General features: G+C 41.2%; 1 protein-coding gene across 1 annotated transcript; it reads left to right on the top strand.

The window, feature by feature from the left end:
- The first annotated feature begins 3,282 nt into the window (after positions 1–3,282).
- On the top strand, positions 3,283–14,152 carry LOC308593621 (uncharacterized protein C18orf63-like). The gene is made up of 10 exons (XM_081206071.1): positions 3,283–4,338; positions 5,363–5,534; positions 6,436–6,555; positions 7,424–7,496; positions 9,078–9,189; positions 10,484–10,525; positions 11,455–11,531; positions 11,935–12,044; positions 12,665–12,761; positions 12,857–14,152. Exons 2-10 carry the CDS (start codon positions 5,401–5,403, stop codon positions 12,944–12,946), a joined length of 855 nt encoding a protein of 284 aa, XP_081062197.1. The 5' UTR covers positions 3,283–4,338; positions 5,363–5,400; the 3' UTR covers positions 12,947–14,152.
- The last annotated feature ends 2,594 nt before the right edge of the window (positions 14,153–16,746 follow it).

Genomic DNA, 16,746 nt, shown 5'->3' with positions numbered 1-16,746 from the left:
AAAACAGATAAAACTAAATAATAACATCAACAAGAAACATTAACATTAAAAGAAGAATCAAACAGAATGAAAATAAATAGATTCAAGCTCTCATCAACATCAGGGCAGGCTTGCTGAAACTGAAACGCTTTTAGGAAGTGCCTAAAAGAGTACAGTGAGGCACCTACCAGATGTCAGTAGGCAACTGCAGCTGCTGCAACAATAAAAGATTGAATTCTTTGAAATGCAGAACCGGTATTATGTGGCACCTGTAAGAAGCAGTTGAGTTGTTATCTGCTTTCTCAAACAGTGAGCCAGCCAGGAACCCACCACGGGCCACTTTCAGGTGGGCCACAGTGCCACAGACTGCCCTGCCCCTAACCATGGCATAGCCTTTTGGTTGGACTGATGCCAGTACCAGCAACACTTTACATTTATGGAAGACAATCTTACTTGGCTACAAGTGATCGCCAAAGAAGAAGAAGAGCATGCTGAGTAGAGGGAGACAATGAAGGGAAGGAAGTGCTTCCTCTGAGGGGAAAGGGCCAGAAGAGATGTTGAAGGAAATTAGAAAATGAGATAAGAAGTTCATATTTATTATGAACAAACAAAGTGGGAATAGAAAGGAAAGGGATAAAAGAGGAAAGCTGTTATAGGAGAAGGAGTGAAAAGGACCAGGGAGGAGGGATGAAAGAAACTTGCAGAGTGGGGTTTGGGGAGCAGGGAGAATAGGGTACAAATTGGAGAACGGGAGAATAAATTACCAGACATTTGGGTTTTTAAAAAAAAAAAAATACACCGAGAGGTATGTGGAGGTAGGAAGAGATAATATAAAAGAATCCATTTAGAGCCTCTGGGTCAGCAAATTCTTCCTAAATTGGAGAGTCACAATACCTCACAGCAAATGTTTGCACTTAGTCTGAAAAAAGCTGGGCTATGGAACTCCTTGCTACAAAAAAAAAGACTATGGCAAAGAATTTACCAATTTCCAAAGATGTATTAGGTATCAGTTGACAGTAGTGTAAGTAAGTGCCAGCATATAAAGCCAGATTTTATCTCCAACTGCCACCATATTGACTGGCTCAGTCCCAGTACCACATTTTGTAACTAGTGGGCCTCATTAATATGCAACCATCTGAAGTGGTTGAATGCCCTAGGGCATTAAGCCTGAGAATCTATGTTCTCAATAGATAAAGGTAAAGGTAAAGGTAAAGGTACCCCTGCCCGTACGGGCCAGTCGTGTCCGACTCTGGCGTTGCGTGCCCATCTTGCTTAAGAGGCCGGGGGCCAGCGCTGTCCAGAGACACTTCCAGGTCACGTGGCCAGCGTGACAAAGCTGCTCTGGCGAGCCAGCACCAGCGAAGCACACGGAAACGCCATTTACCTTTCCTCTGGAGTGGTACCTATTTATCTACTTGCACTTAGGGGTGCTTTCAAACTGCTAGGTGGGCAGGAGCTGGGGCCGAACGACGGGAGCTCACCCTGCCACGGGGATTCGAACCACCGACCATACAATCGGCAAGTCCTAGGCGCTGAGGTTTTACCCACAGCGCCACCCGCATCCCTCTCAATAGATACATATGTATTGCGTCCACTTAGGAAACAGTGGTGTAACTCAAACACTATTTTAAAGACTTGTTTTCCCTCAGCCAGACTTAGGTTGGCTTTAGACAGTAGCACCCCTGCTGCTGAAGAGTTTGGATCTCGCATAAATTTACATCAGCTTAATTTACACGGGTCTGCTTTACACCAGCTTCTTGTACATAAGATTGCTCACTAGCACTGTTTCAGCAGTTGCAATTGAATTAAATTGCAGTTTATAAAGGTTTCTAGCTTTATATCATAGTTATTTGTTTTTAATGTGCTGCAAGATTCTTGGCAGTTTTTCTATTCTAGAGCCTTATTTACCTATTCAAGACTATGTCAGTTCAAAGCTGTTAAATATTTCACAACTGAGCAGGTATGAAATCTGATGTGAACTCCATTAGTCTCTAACAAAGTTCCTTTGGATTAAAAACTGCTTCAGTAACAGTATAATGCTATATAGGTCTACTGTTTTCAAAGGGGCTTATTCCCAGTTGAGTGGATACAGTATATGATTGCTGTCTAAAACATTCAGGTGTTTAGTTTTAAAACCAAAAACAAGTTTGGCTCAAAAACCAAAAGGAAGATGATTTTCTAAAATACGCAGAGATTTATATGCTTACTATAGCGTTTACACATTACAAAACGCCAGTTGTTCCTAAAATTTGGGTGGCTGTAATGCTGAGTCCCCATCCCCTTGAGACAGAAAAATATATTGTCCATAATACTTTAGGAGTAATATGTCATCTTGTACACTTCTACATGGATGCTTTAGATTAGATTCCTGCATTGCAGGAGGTTGAACTAGATTGACCCTTGCGATCCCTTCCAACTCGACAAATTCTAGGATTCTATACATACACAGTGCAGTTTTCTGGGATCCAAGCAAGAATTCTTGTTAGGATTCTCTGCCATGGTCATTAAGGAAATCACCCGCTGGAGCTAGCAGAAATAAGCTAATGGGGCTTTGTTCAAAATAAACCCTCTCAAAATTGCACCACAGTATAGCAGGGAACTCAGGGAACTTTGAAAGTCCAGCATTGTAAGTGATCTGAGGCTCAGTAAAAAGGAATGTTGTTGTGTGTTTTTTTAACCAATTGCGAAGACCTTCACACAGAGAGAGAGAGAGAGAGAGAGAGAGAGAGAGAGAGAGAGAGAGAGAGAGAGAGAAAGGGTCCTCGATTCAAGGAGAAGAACACTTGTGCTTCCTGGCAGGCCGGCCCCGGGAATGTTACAGCATAGGTTATCTGCAGGAGATGAGAAGTCGCATTGCTCCTGGGCTGCTTGTTCCTCATTCCGACGCCGCCTCCTTCCAGGACTAAAGGTTGCCCTTTGCGGAATCGGGCGCCTCTCCTGAACTTTGGACGCGGGGAACGTCGCCACGACCAATACTGCCTTGCAAGAAGCGGGGGCTTGTTCCGCATGCCACCCCCCCCCAAAAAAAGTAGTTAGTCATTTCCCCCCTCACACTATCTCCCTCTTAAGCCCCGCGGGAGAGTTGCGAGGGGAAAGTTGAGAAGCTTGTGAAGAGGAGGCGGGGAGCCGGTTTCTCAGCAGAAAAGTCGAAGAGGCGACCGACTCCCCTATATATCGTGTTCCTTCTCCAAACCGCGCCCTTTCCTCCCTCATGACTCCATTTTCTCCAACTTTCTGTCATCGTGATTGCTCCCCTCACAGAGGGCGCTTCCAGGGGAAGCTGCCTGTGTAACGTTCTCTCCCCCCCCCCCCTCACGTTTCCCGCGCTTTTCTTGCTAGGTGGCTTCTATGCTCGGCTTCTCACTGGGGCTCTTGCCCTCACGATTGCTTCCCCGCTGCCTTTCGAGGTAGCCCTCCCAGTAAGAGGAGAGATCCACCTCAGGACGCTCAGATCTTTGGAACAGATTCAAAGGCTGCCCTGCAAAACCCTTCACAACTCGACCATCAGAGCCAAACTAGACTTTCTGGGCAAATGGTGGTTGGCAACAGGAATGTGGCACACATACAGCAATAGGTATCCATAAGCCACAGGGGCCTGCTTCACACACGTACCTGAATCCCTCGATTTCTCTGCACTTTGTGACAGGCAGCTGAATGTGTGAATGGACACAACTGAGTAATGCTGAATATATTATTATTACCATTTTATTTATATGCCACCCTTCCTCTTGATGGGGCAGGGAACCATGTGATAATAAGCACACCAGCTGAATGCAATAATTACAAGCTGTGCAGTTTTAAACATAACATTATACAACAGCGCAATAGCAACATTGTTAAAAACTGAGGGGGGAAATCATCCCTAAAGCCCAAGTGAGCAAAAGTGTTTGTAGTTAACATCTGAAACTTAACAGCCTCAGTGCCCATTGTATTTCCTCAGTCAAGGTGCTGCCACCAAGAAGGCTGTGTCTTGAGTCACCACGCCATTGGTCATGCCCATTGGTAGGATTACGGAATATCTGTGATTGTCCATTCACATATAATAACCACCACTGGATATTGTGAATAAGTAATATAGGAATAAACAGATTGCCCCAAAATTAACTTCTGTAAGAGAAAGGTTGCATGATTTAGTTCCTGCTTTTCAAGTTTTTCATCTTTCTGCTAACGTTAGGCCTGAAGGGGGGAAAGTAAGGGAAGAACTGCAAGAAAAGTAGAACTACTAGTGTCATCATGTCGTAATAGCATAACTGTCAACAGTAAAATAAGGATGAGGGATTTTCAACAGTCTTCCCTACCCCAGCCTCAAGAGAAAGCTTTCCTTCAGACTTCTGATGCGCTCCCACACTAGTTTTTTAGGTAGAAATATGTATCTAGGCAGTTGTTTTTAGGAAACAATTTGAATTTAGTTTAAACTACACAAAGCTCCTTTTTTCTGTACAATCAACTCACCTCAGTAAATCCAAGTTCTAATCTCTTACTGGTCATCACTACAATCAGCTTGAATGCATAACCAAATAATACCAGTGATATACAATAACTTAAATTTTGAGGGTTATTTGGTCATATATTTGGGTATTCAGTTTTCAGAATGATGTTTGGTGAATGAAAAGTTGGGCTGAAAAGCAGCTTGTGTGCTGCTTCTGGCTCTGTTTGATATGACAATAAAGAGGCCACTACTGATGTTCACAAAACTGCTTTCTGTTCTACTATGCCAGAAGTCCCATATGCCATTATTTTATTATTTATCATGATAATTTATTAAATTTGTATACTGCCCTCCATCCAAAGATTAAAACATAAAAATACAAAATGAGAACAAAAACCAATCACACACACACATTTCAAAGACCATAGAATGTTTAATCAGCCAAAGGCCTGGTGCCTAAAACTATGTAATGAAGATGTCAGATGAGCCTTCCTGCTGAGAGCATTGCACAAATAGAGAACTACCACAGAAAAGGCAGCACACGAAGAAGGGCCTCAAATGATCATCACAGGGTCTGTGTCAGTTCATATGGGGAGAGGTGATCCTTGAGGTATTGCTATCCTGAACCATTTAAGGCTTTATAGTCAAAACCAGTACTTTGAATTGGGCCCGAAACTAAATGGCAGCCAGTGCAGTCGAGCCAGTATTGGTGTGATAGGCTCAAACTGTTTTGCCCTGGTGATCAACCTAGTTGGCGAATTCTGCACCAGCATAAGTTTCCATACTGTCTTCAGAGGCAGCTCCCTGTATAATGCAGTACAGTGATCCTTCCCCAGTAACGTGCTACTGAAAAACCTAACTTCTTCTCACCTACCCCCTCTTTCTTATATTAATTTGCCTTTATTTATATGTGCCCTTTCTGATAATCATTTCCCACCCTCCACTTTGTTATAGGTCAGAGATTACTCAGTTCTTGTAGCTAGCAAAGCAATATGAATGACGTTACGTGCCAGTCTTTGTTTTTCATCAGTCTGCCTGAGCTGCGAAAACTCTGTGCCGTGAAGGTTACACTGAATTCTCAGTTCGCAGCAACAGAAATTAGAACAGCACAAAGGAAGATGTGCAGGTAAAGGAAATTTGTTTATTGTATTTTTTGCACCTTTGCTATCCTAATGAAATTCATAGTGGACACATGGCGGAAGGGGGGATGATGATGCTGGGGGGAAAGCATGCATTGATGTTTTTACATATAGGTTGCTTATCATGGTTAGATCACAGGCACTGAAACTATCTGCAGAAGGTCCAACAATCCTATTGCAGCTTGCTGAGCCAAGGAACACTCTGTTGTGACTGTGAGAGAGTTACTGTAGCTCAAGTTCTGATATTCTTTCTTCACAATTCAGATGCTTTGTACACTAATAAATGCCAAAATGATAAGAAGCTGAGTGTATAAAACACTTGCTGCCTCTGACTAAAGCCAGTTTTAGGCACCCAGTCAATAATGAATACACATTATTAAATATTTAAGACTCAATAAAGATTTTGTTACAACATTACAAAACTTGATGTTACTATGGAACTATCACAATATGCCTCACTTCAAATGATTTCAAAAGTAAAGGACCTCTGACTTAGTCTCCCTCTAAAAATTGTAGCCTAGCCTCAGACTACGTGGACCTGTGCTTGCTGGCACATCAGGTCTTAAGAATGGGCCAGTAGAATTTACATATAGAAATGGGTATTGCATCCATACATATGAAATTGCATTTGCTAGGATTTTTGTTTTCTGCTAATTGATCAACTGTGCTTCACTTCCATGAGTAATATCTATGGTAAGATACATGGAATTAAAGAATATACATAGTTAATGGCCAGATATTCTGAGGACACTTAGATGACTGTGAAGCAACATCTTAAAGAATGTTGACTAAAAGAAAAAAAATTGTAGAGTGCAGTGTACTTTGGGTTATAGATTTACTATTATGGAATTGTGGAGGTTAGTGACAAGTTTTGAATGCTTTACCTAGGCAACTCTTGCATCTGCATCAAGATGTGCTTTCTTCACCTGTTCCTGGAACATTGAATCAAATTTCAGTGGTTATGACGGTCAGTAATAATATTTCTGGTAACTTATATATAAATTCAGAGTATAGATGGTCCAAGATCCCCTGGACAAGATATTGAGCACACTTATGTCTGAGCTTATGAAGTCAGGGTTTTCCAGGAAAGATTTCCCCAGGGAATAAACTGCCACTCCCCATCCAGGATCTGAAGAACTGAAACCAAGTTGCCAAGCAACAGTGAACTGGTGAGGCTGTACAAGCAGAAAAGTATAGAGGCCTGGTTGCCCTGGCAATTGGAATGACCTGGCTCTTCCCTAAAGACCCCAAAGTCTTATAGGACTCCAGGCAACCACAGAAAGCATGAGAGGCCTCCCATCTTTAATTTAAATGTTGATCATATGTCTGAGGATCAAACATTCTGGCTACAACGGTTGATTAGGTTGGAGGCCAAGAACAAGGAGGAAAAACTGGGAGACATTCAGTGGTAGGCCTGGGGGTCTCAAATTTCAACAGCATCCCGTGTGATGCCAAAATTCAGCAAGCCACCCCCCTCACCTTTCATTCTATATCATAGTTGCAACAACCCCAAGCGCTGTACCCAAAGTGATTGAACCAGTAGCACCTTTGCTATCCTAATGAAATTCATAGTGGACAGTCCAGTGGCTGGTGGCAGTATACCTAGGACTACCTGTAGTAACACAAGTTGATTATTTTTTTAATCACCAGTTCAATGCCTCACCAGTTCACACAAGCTTGTTAAGAATTGTTAAGAATTGTTAAGCTTGTTAAGGCTGTATAAGAATCCACACTTGGATAATGAATTTGCTATTAGTATAAATCAACAGAAAAACTGTTTTTGTAGGTTTCTGCCCCCTGACCTGCTACCTATCAATACAGAACTAATTTTCTGTAGGAAAAAGTGAAAAGTGAAAAGGAAAAGGGCAAATTTCAGGAGTGAGCCAGTGGTAAATCACACGGTGAAAGTTGGAGCTATCTTTACTAGCAAAAATGCAATTGACACAGAAGTATTAGGCCTAGCGGGCACAGCAACTTATCTCTTGTTCCCATGAATCAGTTGCTGATATGGAAGGTCCCTTCCTTTCTACAGCTGTATAAGTCCCCTTTTCTCCAGGGTTTGTTTTCCAAGCAATTGGAGACTGTGACTTGTGCATCGCCAATCGCTCTTCCACCCTTTTCCTGCCTTTGGTTCAGGGAGACAAGAGGGAGGGGAGCTTGTTGCAGCAGCAGGAGGAGACACCCATGACACTTCACCAGCCTGACTCATCTCTGCCTCTTGGCCTCTCTCCTTCCACCTCCTGCTTCAGCTTCTGCCTCTGATTCGGAACTTCTCTCTGTTACACACTTTCCCAGGTCACTAAGGCCTGTTACCTCCTCAGCTTCCAATACCTCCCTTTCCCAGTCTTCTCCCTCTGACCACTCATCATTGTCCCACCACCACTCTTTGGGCTCTGAGTCTTCTTCCCTTGGTGGTTCCCCAGCTGGTTTCTCCCACCGTTCCTCTCCAACCAGGAAAATTAGAAAACATGAAAATTGGTGGCTATTGAAGGACTGTACCTCAGTACAGAGCTTACATTTTCACTTCATTTTTTAGCACAGATGTTATACAATTGTAATAGTATACAACACTGCTACATTATGTTGAACCAAGAAAAATAACTTGTGTAATTTACTGCACACTGGGAAGCTGTGTTAGCACTTTCCAAGGCAAAACTAGATATTTCAATCACATCACTGGGAACTGAATGATTGTTTTTTTGTTTAGTAGATAACAACTCAGATTGGAACCAACATTGTGGGAGATAAGATTTTACCCTTTGTCCCCACCATGGGTCACCAGCCCAGCTGTTATCCACCCCAAGAGAGTGCCAATGGCAGCTTCCCTCCTGCAAATAACAGCTCCTCCCTCCCTGGTGGAGACAATCAAGATACAGTGGTGCCTCGCAAGACGAAATTAATTCGTTCCGCGAGTTTTTTCGCCTAGCAAATTTTTCGTCTTGCGAAGCACGGTGTTGGAAGTTTTGGAAAAGCTTCAAAAATTGCCAAAAACCTAAAAAAAGGCTACCACACCGTGTTCTATGAGTTGCTCCTCGAAGTCAAGTCGCAACTGTATTAACGGTGTTAAGAAAAAGAAAACAAACTTGCAAAAAACGCAAGACGTTTTCGTCTTGCGAAGCAAGCCCATAGGGAAATTCGTCTTGTGAAGCAGCTCAAAAACCGCAAAACCCTTTCGTCTAGCAAGTTTTTCATCTTGCGAGGCATTCATCTTGCGGGGCACCACTGTAAAAACCATGGCAGAGGCAGTGGATTACATCTCTTCTCTCCCCACACTGTGGTCCTGATCTGTATCCTGCCCTTCAAACCATCTGTTTTACCAAACAGAAAATTGTCCCACAACTGCCAATTGCAATTGTTGGTCACCCCATTTAATTTGGCCCTTTGGTAAAGAAGAGCTGCAGCTAGACAGAGTGGAATGTACTTCGCTGCATGGATCAATCAACTTCATATAGTGTCAGTATGCTCTATGATTAGCATATTTTGAAAGAGAAAGCATGTATTTTTTATTGTTTTTTGGTTTATCACACTAGATGGCAATGCCAGAGAGAGTTGTTCCAGCTGTCTTTCAAACCTGCCTGTCCTATACACTTATAGCCAAACTTGCTCCTAATTGGAACCAAGCTGGTCATCTCTTGATACAAGGTATTTATTCTGAACCTTTGACAATCACAGTCCTATATAGTGTTATATATTTGCTCTTTTCTGCATACATTGCCAATTTGCTAGCTTTAGATCTTCTTTTGTCAAGTGATCCTAAGGAAATTTTAAGTGTTACTTTAGTAAATGCTTATAATACCCATGCGTATTTGCATATTCCTTCTGATCTGGGCAGTCACCTCCCCTAGTACTAACTAGTTTGGGAGAGTTGAGAAAAAGGTCCCATGGGACACTGACTGAATAGCACTGAGCTAAACTGCATAGCATGACTAGAACAAGAATTTTTGTTCATATTTCATCAGACCACACACTGCTTGTTCACTACCGGAACTCCTGCCAAATGGTATTTGACATGACAGTTGTGCATTTACAGGTTCAAAGAAGATAAAGCACAACTCTGAGAAATAAAACATATTCACTTCCATATAAAATCCTATGTAAGAAAAGCCTAGACAACTTTGTCAGCTTGTTTGAATTGTCATGACTCCATTCAAGATACTGTATTTTTCATTCAGTGGGGCTCAATTGCACAGTCTAGCCAGTGCCTCCTCAATTGTCTGCCCCACTCCCTAGCCATGCCATAGCCTTTTGGTGGGACCAATGCCTGCACCAACTCCTTGTATGCTAAATAAAGATGGCCAGGAGACAGAGAAAAGGTAAGGATAGTTTCCACCCCCCAAAGGACCAGAGGAGGTGCTGAAGGTAATTAAAGAGTGAGATAAAAGGTTTTGTGACTGGTGCCCTCAGCCCTCTCTGAAAATAAAAAAAATGTGTCCCTTGATCCAAAAGGTTTGACAACCCCTTATTTAGACGCTCTGAATCAGCAAATTCTGTCTAAAATTGGGATGTTGAGTCATAGTACCTCCAGCTCAAGTGTCTGTGCTTAGCTTGGGGAAAGCTAAGTTATGGAACTCCTTGTCACAAGGAAAATGCTGTGACAAAGAATTTCCTAAAATGGATTAGACATCAGTGGAAAATGATATCCATCATTGCCAACGGATTATGTCAAACTCTGCTTCCATTTAGCACCATTTTCTTTCTGGCTTTGTCCCTGCACCACCATTCTGTGTCTTGTGGGTCTCAGTAACTTCTAGTCATCTCAAGTGGACCCTGGGGGTGAAATGTTTGAGAAACCAAGCTTCATACTGCATAAGGAATCTATTTTGAGGCAGCCTTGGATGGGAGAAACCAGATCCTTTCCAAAATACTGATTTGTAAAGGCTTTATAAAGGCAGCAGGCATATTTGTTTTATAATATGTACCAATTCCATTTGTTAAGGGAAAGATTTTCTGTCACAAAGGGGAAAGCAAAATGCAGTTGGTAAGTACAATATTGATTGAAGAAAATATATGTTGCCCTCTCAGGACCTGAAATTATTTTGGTGATATGTGTACTCATGTCAGTGTGGTTGAAAAATAATGGAATCATTTGTGCATCAAATGCAGGTACAGAGGATCACCAGCTGAACCTCTACTATGTTTGCTTTGTTGGAACCTGATGAAGATATCTTTCGGTGGAATGCTATGTCAGGCTATTACAAATGTTCAGGCTGCACAAGCATATCAGCTTGCAAGATGGAACAATCCCTCTCCTCACTCCCACCACACACTGGGGGTTCTCTCAACACCCTCCTGAGCCAATTTTGGGGGGCTGAGGAGGGGGGAAAGCCCCATTGGGCACACTGAAGCCCTTGCTGATGGGTTTTATTAGGTGAATCCTGTCATGTATCTTTAAAAGCCTGGTATATCAGTCACTATGAAGGCAGATTATGCATATATTTCCCATTGTCAAGTGGCAATCAGAGGCCAGTAAGATGACTGCACATAACGTGTGCATGAAAGGCAGTTGTCAACATGCAGTGATGACAGGAATGCCTATATTATGTCACTCCCCAATACAAGGCACAAGTAAACAACCAGGAAAAACCTAGAATGCCCCTCTACTGCTACTAATTCTGTGACCTTTAGGAGATCAACAATTCATGTCTGGAACCATAAGCACTATGGTTTTCCTCCAGCATGGGTTCAAATTCCCTTATAGCTCAAACAACTGTAGCTGCTGCAAACAACCCTTTTGCCAGAAAAAGTGCTAGGGCTACACAGAGAAGGCGGGATGGCTATTTGCTACGTGCTTAAGCTCTTGGATTTGCCAGATTCCTATAGTGTAAATTGTTGGTTGGAAACTTCGTTTAAAATTAAGCACAATGTTTTTGCCTATTAATTATCTGAATATTACAAATTTTATTTTAGTTATGGACATCAATGTATCAGAGACTCAGCTCTGCATTAGTGTCGAAGTTTTCACAGTACGTCTGCCACCACCTGAGGTACAGGAGTAAATCAATGTTTTCTACTTGCATTTTAACTAGGCCTGCAAGTCTGCATCCTATTGGGGGTTTATTTATTATTCATGACACTTTCCCCTTCCTTACCCTACACCTTCTCCAAATCTGCTCCAGAGGGTTGGGGAATCTGCAGAACAGATTTAGTGAGTGTGAAGGATGGGGAACCCCATTCTGCAAAGAGAAATATTTGTACTGGTGAGATTGTTGCTTAGTGCCGTGTTGGTTATAAGCCAATGTACTCATGAAGTTTTGATTTCATAATAAGTAGATGAATGCTGTATAGGTTTTTATGGTACCTTAATTATTTTAATGCATAATACTTACTTGCCGTATATGTTTGCAGATACTTTGAAAAATTACTTTATTGATTTTTTTCTATTCTCAGCTTGAAGAATTTAATATTTCAGCAAACATCTTAAAGAAATTTGACAGTGATAATAATGCTATCATTCAAAAATACTCTATTTTAAGTAACTGGTGCTATGTTTTGCCAAGGTATGTTTTTATATTTCAACAAGAAATGCTAATGAGATGAACAACACATCTCCTGCAATATGTATTAGTAATTATGACTAGTTTGGAAATTGATTACTCAAGGAGAAAAAACATTTCATGACCAATGTCGACTTTTCATAAGTGTTCATACAAATTCAATTGGCATATTCATTATTTTTTTAAAAAAAGGAAATTTTCAAAGTCTATATTTTTATTTTTATTGCATACTATTTTTAATCTTTACACATTTCCATAGGAAAATTTATTCTATCTGTTTTCCCTGTATCAAACTGTAAGTGATATCTGCAGATAAATTTGAGTTACCAGCTTTTTCTGTATGAGAGACTGTCGAAAATGTCACAGCTTTGTAGCAGATAAAATTTTACTGTTAAATTATAAACAAAGAGTGACAGTTCAGTTTCTGATCTACTTTCTGTAAAACAGGCAAATTGTTTCACTAGCCAAGTTAAGTTACAATGCTGTAAATCACTCACTGGTGTGGGTGGACTGTAGGATCATCCAGCACAATTCATATGTGTCATGAAAGTAACTATGTCTTCTATCTCATTATATGGCATGGAATTATTATTTTTTAGTTTTCTTTCCTTACTTCTGCACAGCATGAAAATGGGTCAGATCATAAGCATTAGCCACATAATTCCACCCGATACTCCATTCCAGTCATATAGTGATTTGCAGCTGCACTGGGAAAATCTGGTAAGTGAATGCAAATACATAATTTGTTCAATGTTGACTATTTTATATAGCAAGTTCTTAACCTCCTTGTGTTTATGTATATATATTTTCTTCAGTATGGCTATATTCTTCCAGAGGATCCTGGGATTTATTGCAACGTTTACTTCAAACTGATAGGGGAGCAACTCTTCACATATCTTTTATAAACTTTATATTTATGTATTAATTTATTTCTCCTTTTTGGCACCTACCTAAGATTATGGGCCAAACCTGCTATACACAAAGTTTCATAAAATAATCAAGCTCAGTAGTTAAAATTATCAAGTAGTTCCATAGTAAATGAAAGTGACATAATATAACATAAGCCCTTTTAAAGTCTCTGATTTTAGTGAGAACATAAAAGGCTATTTCCCATTCAGCATTTGTTAAGTGCAAATAATAGTTATCACCACTCTGAATACACATAATTTCATCTTCTTTGAGTTATAAATCATTTTTTAAATGGTCACATAAACACACAATCAAAATTCTACACCAAAAGGCTAAATCCTGTGACCTAAATTCTGTACAAATTTAGATTTTTTTTTCTTGTTTTGAATCATTTATCCTGATTTTTATCTTCATTGGGAGGGAGAAGGAGGTATGAAGGACACTGAAGTATTATCCCGACTATTAGAACATTTTACCCAGCTTCTGATATTTCAGCAGGCAGAATCTATATAGTTGTAAAACATGCTTGAAAAAAGCATAATGGCCCAAAATTTATTTTTTAAAGTAAGTAAAGGGTGGGTTTTTCAGAAACAGAATTCTTTGTGCTGCACTGTAATGTTCTATGTAGAATCGCAGCAGCTGCAGAGCACTGCATGAACTAGAACCACTATTCTTTAGATAACTGAAATACATATGAACATAACTTATTTTGTTTTGTTAAATCTTGATTCAAATTGTCTTCACTTTATTTGTGCTCCATTTCAGTTTTAAGTTGAATCAGCACAGATGCATCAGTTGCTACCACAGATGCATCAATTACATCAATTGTTATGGAAGTTTAAATGGTCATTGTCAACAGTTATGTGTTTGCCCTTTTGCAGTCTGCACACACTTTTGAGCACCAGTGGTGCTAACTGCCAAATGATCCCATTCTTCACAATTCTTGCTAAGGTGCAGATATAGCATGGCCTTAATCAAGGAAAATTTCCCAGTGAAAGCCTTGTTGCAATAAACAGGAGCTGGAAAGGGGCACTTGTGTGCAGCTTCCATTCATTTCAGTAGACCTTGTGCAGGAGATTGTACCCCCTGTCTTTATCATACACATTGCACAAGGAATGAAGCAACAACTTCTCTATGTATATTTCTCAAACAATTTCTTTCAGTCCTTAACACCAACTCAGATATCCTTTCAGTTGCATACGAAGTCATACTTGAACAACTGATGGATGAACCGTGTCATATTGCTTGCAAGAAATGGCCTGTAAGCATCTGGTTACAACAGTTTCATTGCAAAGCTTGCCATAAATTTGGCAACCCTGCTTTTCCAAGCTATTCCAGTTCCATCTAGCTCATCCCACAATGATAGTGCCTCTTACAAAATTGTGTTGCTATACAATAAAATATTACTTTGCAACAAACGATACAGATGGAATATGTGGTATGTGAGCTGAACTTTCTCATCTTCAAAAGCACTACAGGATCAGAAAGTCACTTCGACGAACAGCAAAAATAACAAAACGCCTACGAGGGAGCACTTTAACGGAAGCACCTCCTTGCTCTCTGAACGGTCCCCATCTATCTATCCCTCGTCTCAAAACACCCAGAGGAGGAGCTTTTCGCTGAGAGCAAGTTGCCAGCGTGCATGATCGTGCAGAACTACTCGAGCCCCCTTCGTCTCTTCCACGGGACTGAAATCGCCTGCAAGCTCAGCAGCCCCACCTTTCCAGCCCCTTGTACTTGCCTCCTCCAGAAACTTTGTGAGGTCATACACACGGTGGTGCAGGATGATCCAGGTGCTTTGGCTGTGATTGTGCTTCTGGATCTCTTCGAGGGTATAATAGCAACCCCGCCACGGCTCCTTTCCAGGCTTGCTGTCGCCGCTAGCATTCACCTTCGCCATCGCCCCAACTCTTAGCTTCGCTTCTCAACCTGGCAGATATTGACCCTCGGGCGCAGCAACGGAGGGAGATCTCCAACTGGGAACTCTGACCCAGGACAGCCTCGCCTCCTCGCGCACGCGCAGATCGAACCTTTACGCCGCCAGCTCCGTAATCACGAAGCACCGCCCACTTCTCGGCAGGAAGGCGGGGAAAGCTGTCCTAGCTGGCTGCCCATTGGTTGGGATGTGGGACCTAACAAGCTCGTAGGTTTGTTTGTTTATGTGTTTGTCCTTTCCGCAGATTCCAAGAACTCAAGGCGGCGGCTTTCTTTTCTGATAGAAAAAGAGAGCTAGGAAGGGGGAAACCAAAGCACAACATTCACGCTGACATAGGGAAGTAGAGCCAGTCACGCAATGCTGCGAAATGAAGACTAGACTGTTGCTACCTGGATTTCATCCTTATATAACAAACAACAAAAAATCAATAAACAAAAACATTATATAACAAAAATGAGCCCCTTAGCATCTTACAGAACGTGTTTCTTATTACCGTATTGCTTTTTTGTTTAATTTATTTTATTTCATACAAATTATCATAGAATTTTAAAGTAAGAAGGGACCAAGAGGGTCATTTAGTTCAACCTCCTGCAATGCAGGTATCTTTCGCCCAGCAAATTGTTATGCTTGATTGTAAAAGCAACCCTCAAAGCAGTTTATAAAACAGATAAAACTAAATAATAACATCAACAAGAAACATTAACATTAAAAGAAGAATCAAACAGAATGAAAATAAATAGATTCAAGCTCTCATCAACATCAGGGCAGGCTTGCTGAAACTGAAACGCTTTTAGGAAGTGCCTAAAAGAGTACAGTGAGGCACCTACCAGATGTCAGTAGGCAACTGCAGCTGCTGCAACAATAAAAGATTGAATTCTTTGAAATGCAGAACCGGTATTATGTGGCACCTGTAAGAAGCAGTTGAGTTGTTATCTGCTTTCTCAAACAGTGAGCCAGCCAGGAACCCACCACGGGCCACTTTCAGGTGGGCCACAGTGCCACAGACTGCCCTGCCCCTAACCATGGCATAGCCTTTTGGTTGGACTGATGCCAGTACCAGCAACACTTTACATTTATGGAAGACAATCTTACTTGGCTACAAGTGATCGCCAAAGAAGAAGAAGAGCATGCTGAGTAGAGGGAGACAATGAAGGGAAGGAAGTGCTTCCTCTGAGGGGAAAGGGCCAGAAGAGATGTTGAAGGAAATTAGAAAATGAGATAAGAAGTTCATATTTATTATGAACAAACAAAGTGGGAATAGAAAGGAAAGGGATAAAAGAGGAAAGCTGTTATAGGAGAAGGAGTGAAAAGGACCAGGGAGGAGGGATGAAAGAAACTTGCAGAGTGGGGTTTGGGGAGCAGGGAGAATAGGGTACAAATTGGAGAACGGGAGAATAAATTACCAGACATTTGGGTTTTTAAAAAAAAAAAAATACACCGAGAGGTATGTGGAGGTAGGAAGAGATAATATAAAAGAATCCATTTAGAGCCTCTGGGTCAGCAAATTCTTCCTAAATTGGAGAGTCACAATACCTCACAGCAAATGTTTGCACTTAGTCTGAAAAAAGCTGGGCTATGGAACTCCTTGCTACAAAAAAAAAGACTATGGCAAAGAATTTACCAATTTCCAAAGATGTATTAGGTATCAGTTGACAGTAGTGTAAGTAAGTGCCAGCATATAAAGCCAGATTTTATCTCCAACTGCCACCATATTGACTGGCTCAGTCCCAGTACCACATTTTGTAACTAGTGGGCCTCATTAATATGCAACCATCTGAAGTGGTTGAATGCCCTAGGGCATTAAGCCTGAGAATCTATGTTCTCAATAGATAAAGGTAAAGGTAAAGGTAAAGGTACCCC

This window comes from Podarcis bocagei (genome assembly GCF_964188305.1).
Source record: "Podarcis bocagei genome assembly, chromosome: 8".
Lineage (NCBI taxonomy): Eukaryota > Metazoa > Chordata > Lepidosauria > Squamata > Lacertidae > Podarcis > Podarcis bocagei.
Note: the sequence above shows the minus strand (reverse complement) of the source record. Positions and strands in the feature narration are given on the sequence as shown.

What these genes read in the sequence shown, in the direction of transcription:
- LOC308593621 (XM_081206071.1), top strand. Translation starts at nt 5,401, where the DNA reads ATGAATGACGTTACGTGCCAGTCTTTGTTTTTCATCAGTCTGCCTGAG. An exon ending in GGGAAAGCAAAATGCAGTTG is followed by an intron (nt 10,526 to 11,454) that starts GTAAGTACAATA and finishes ATTTTATTTTAG; the next exon opens with TTATGGACATCAATGTATCA. An exon ending in AGCTGCACTGGGAAAATCTG is followed by an intron (nt 12,762 to 12,856) that starts GTAAGTGAATGC and finishes TATTTTCTTCAG; the next exon opens with TATGGCTATATTCTTCCAGA.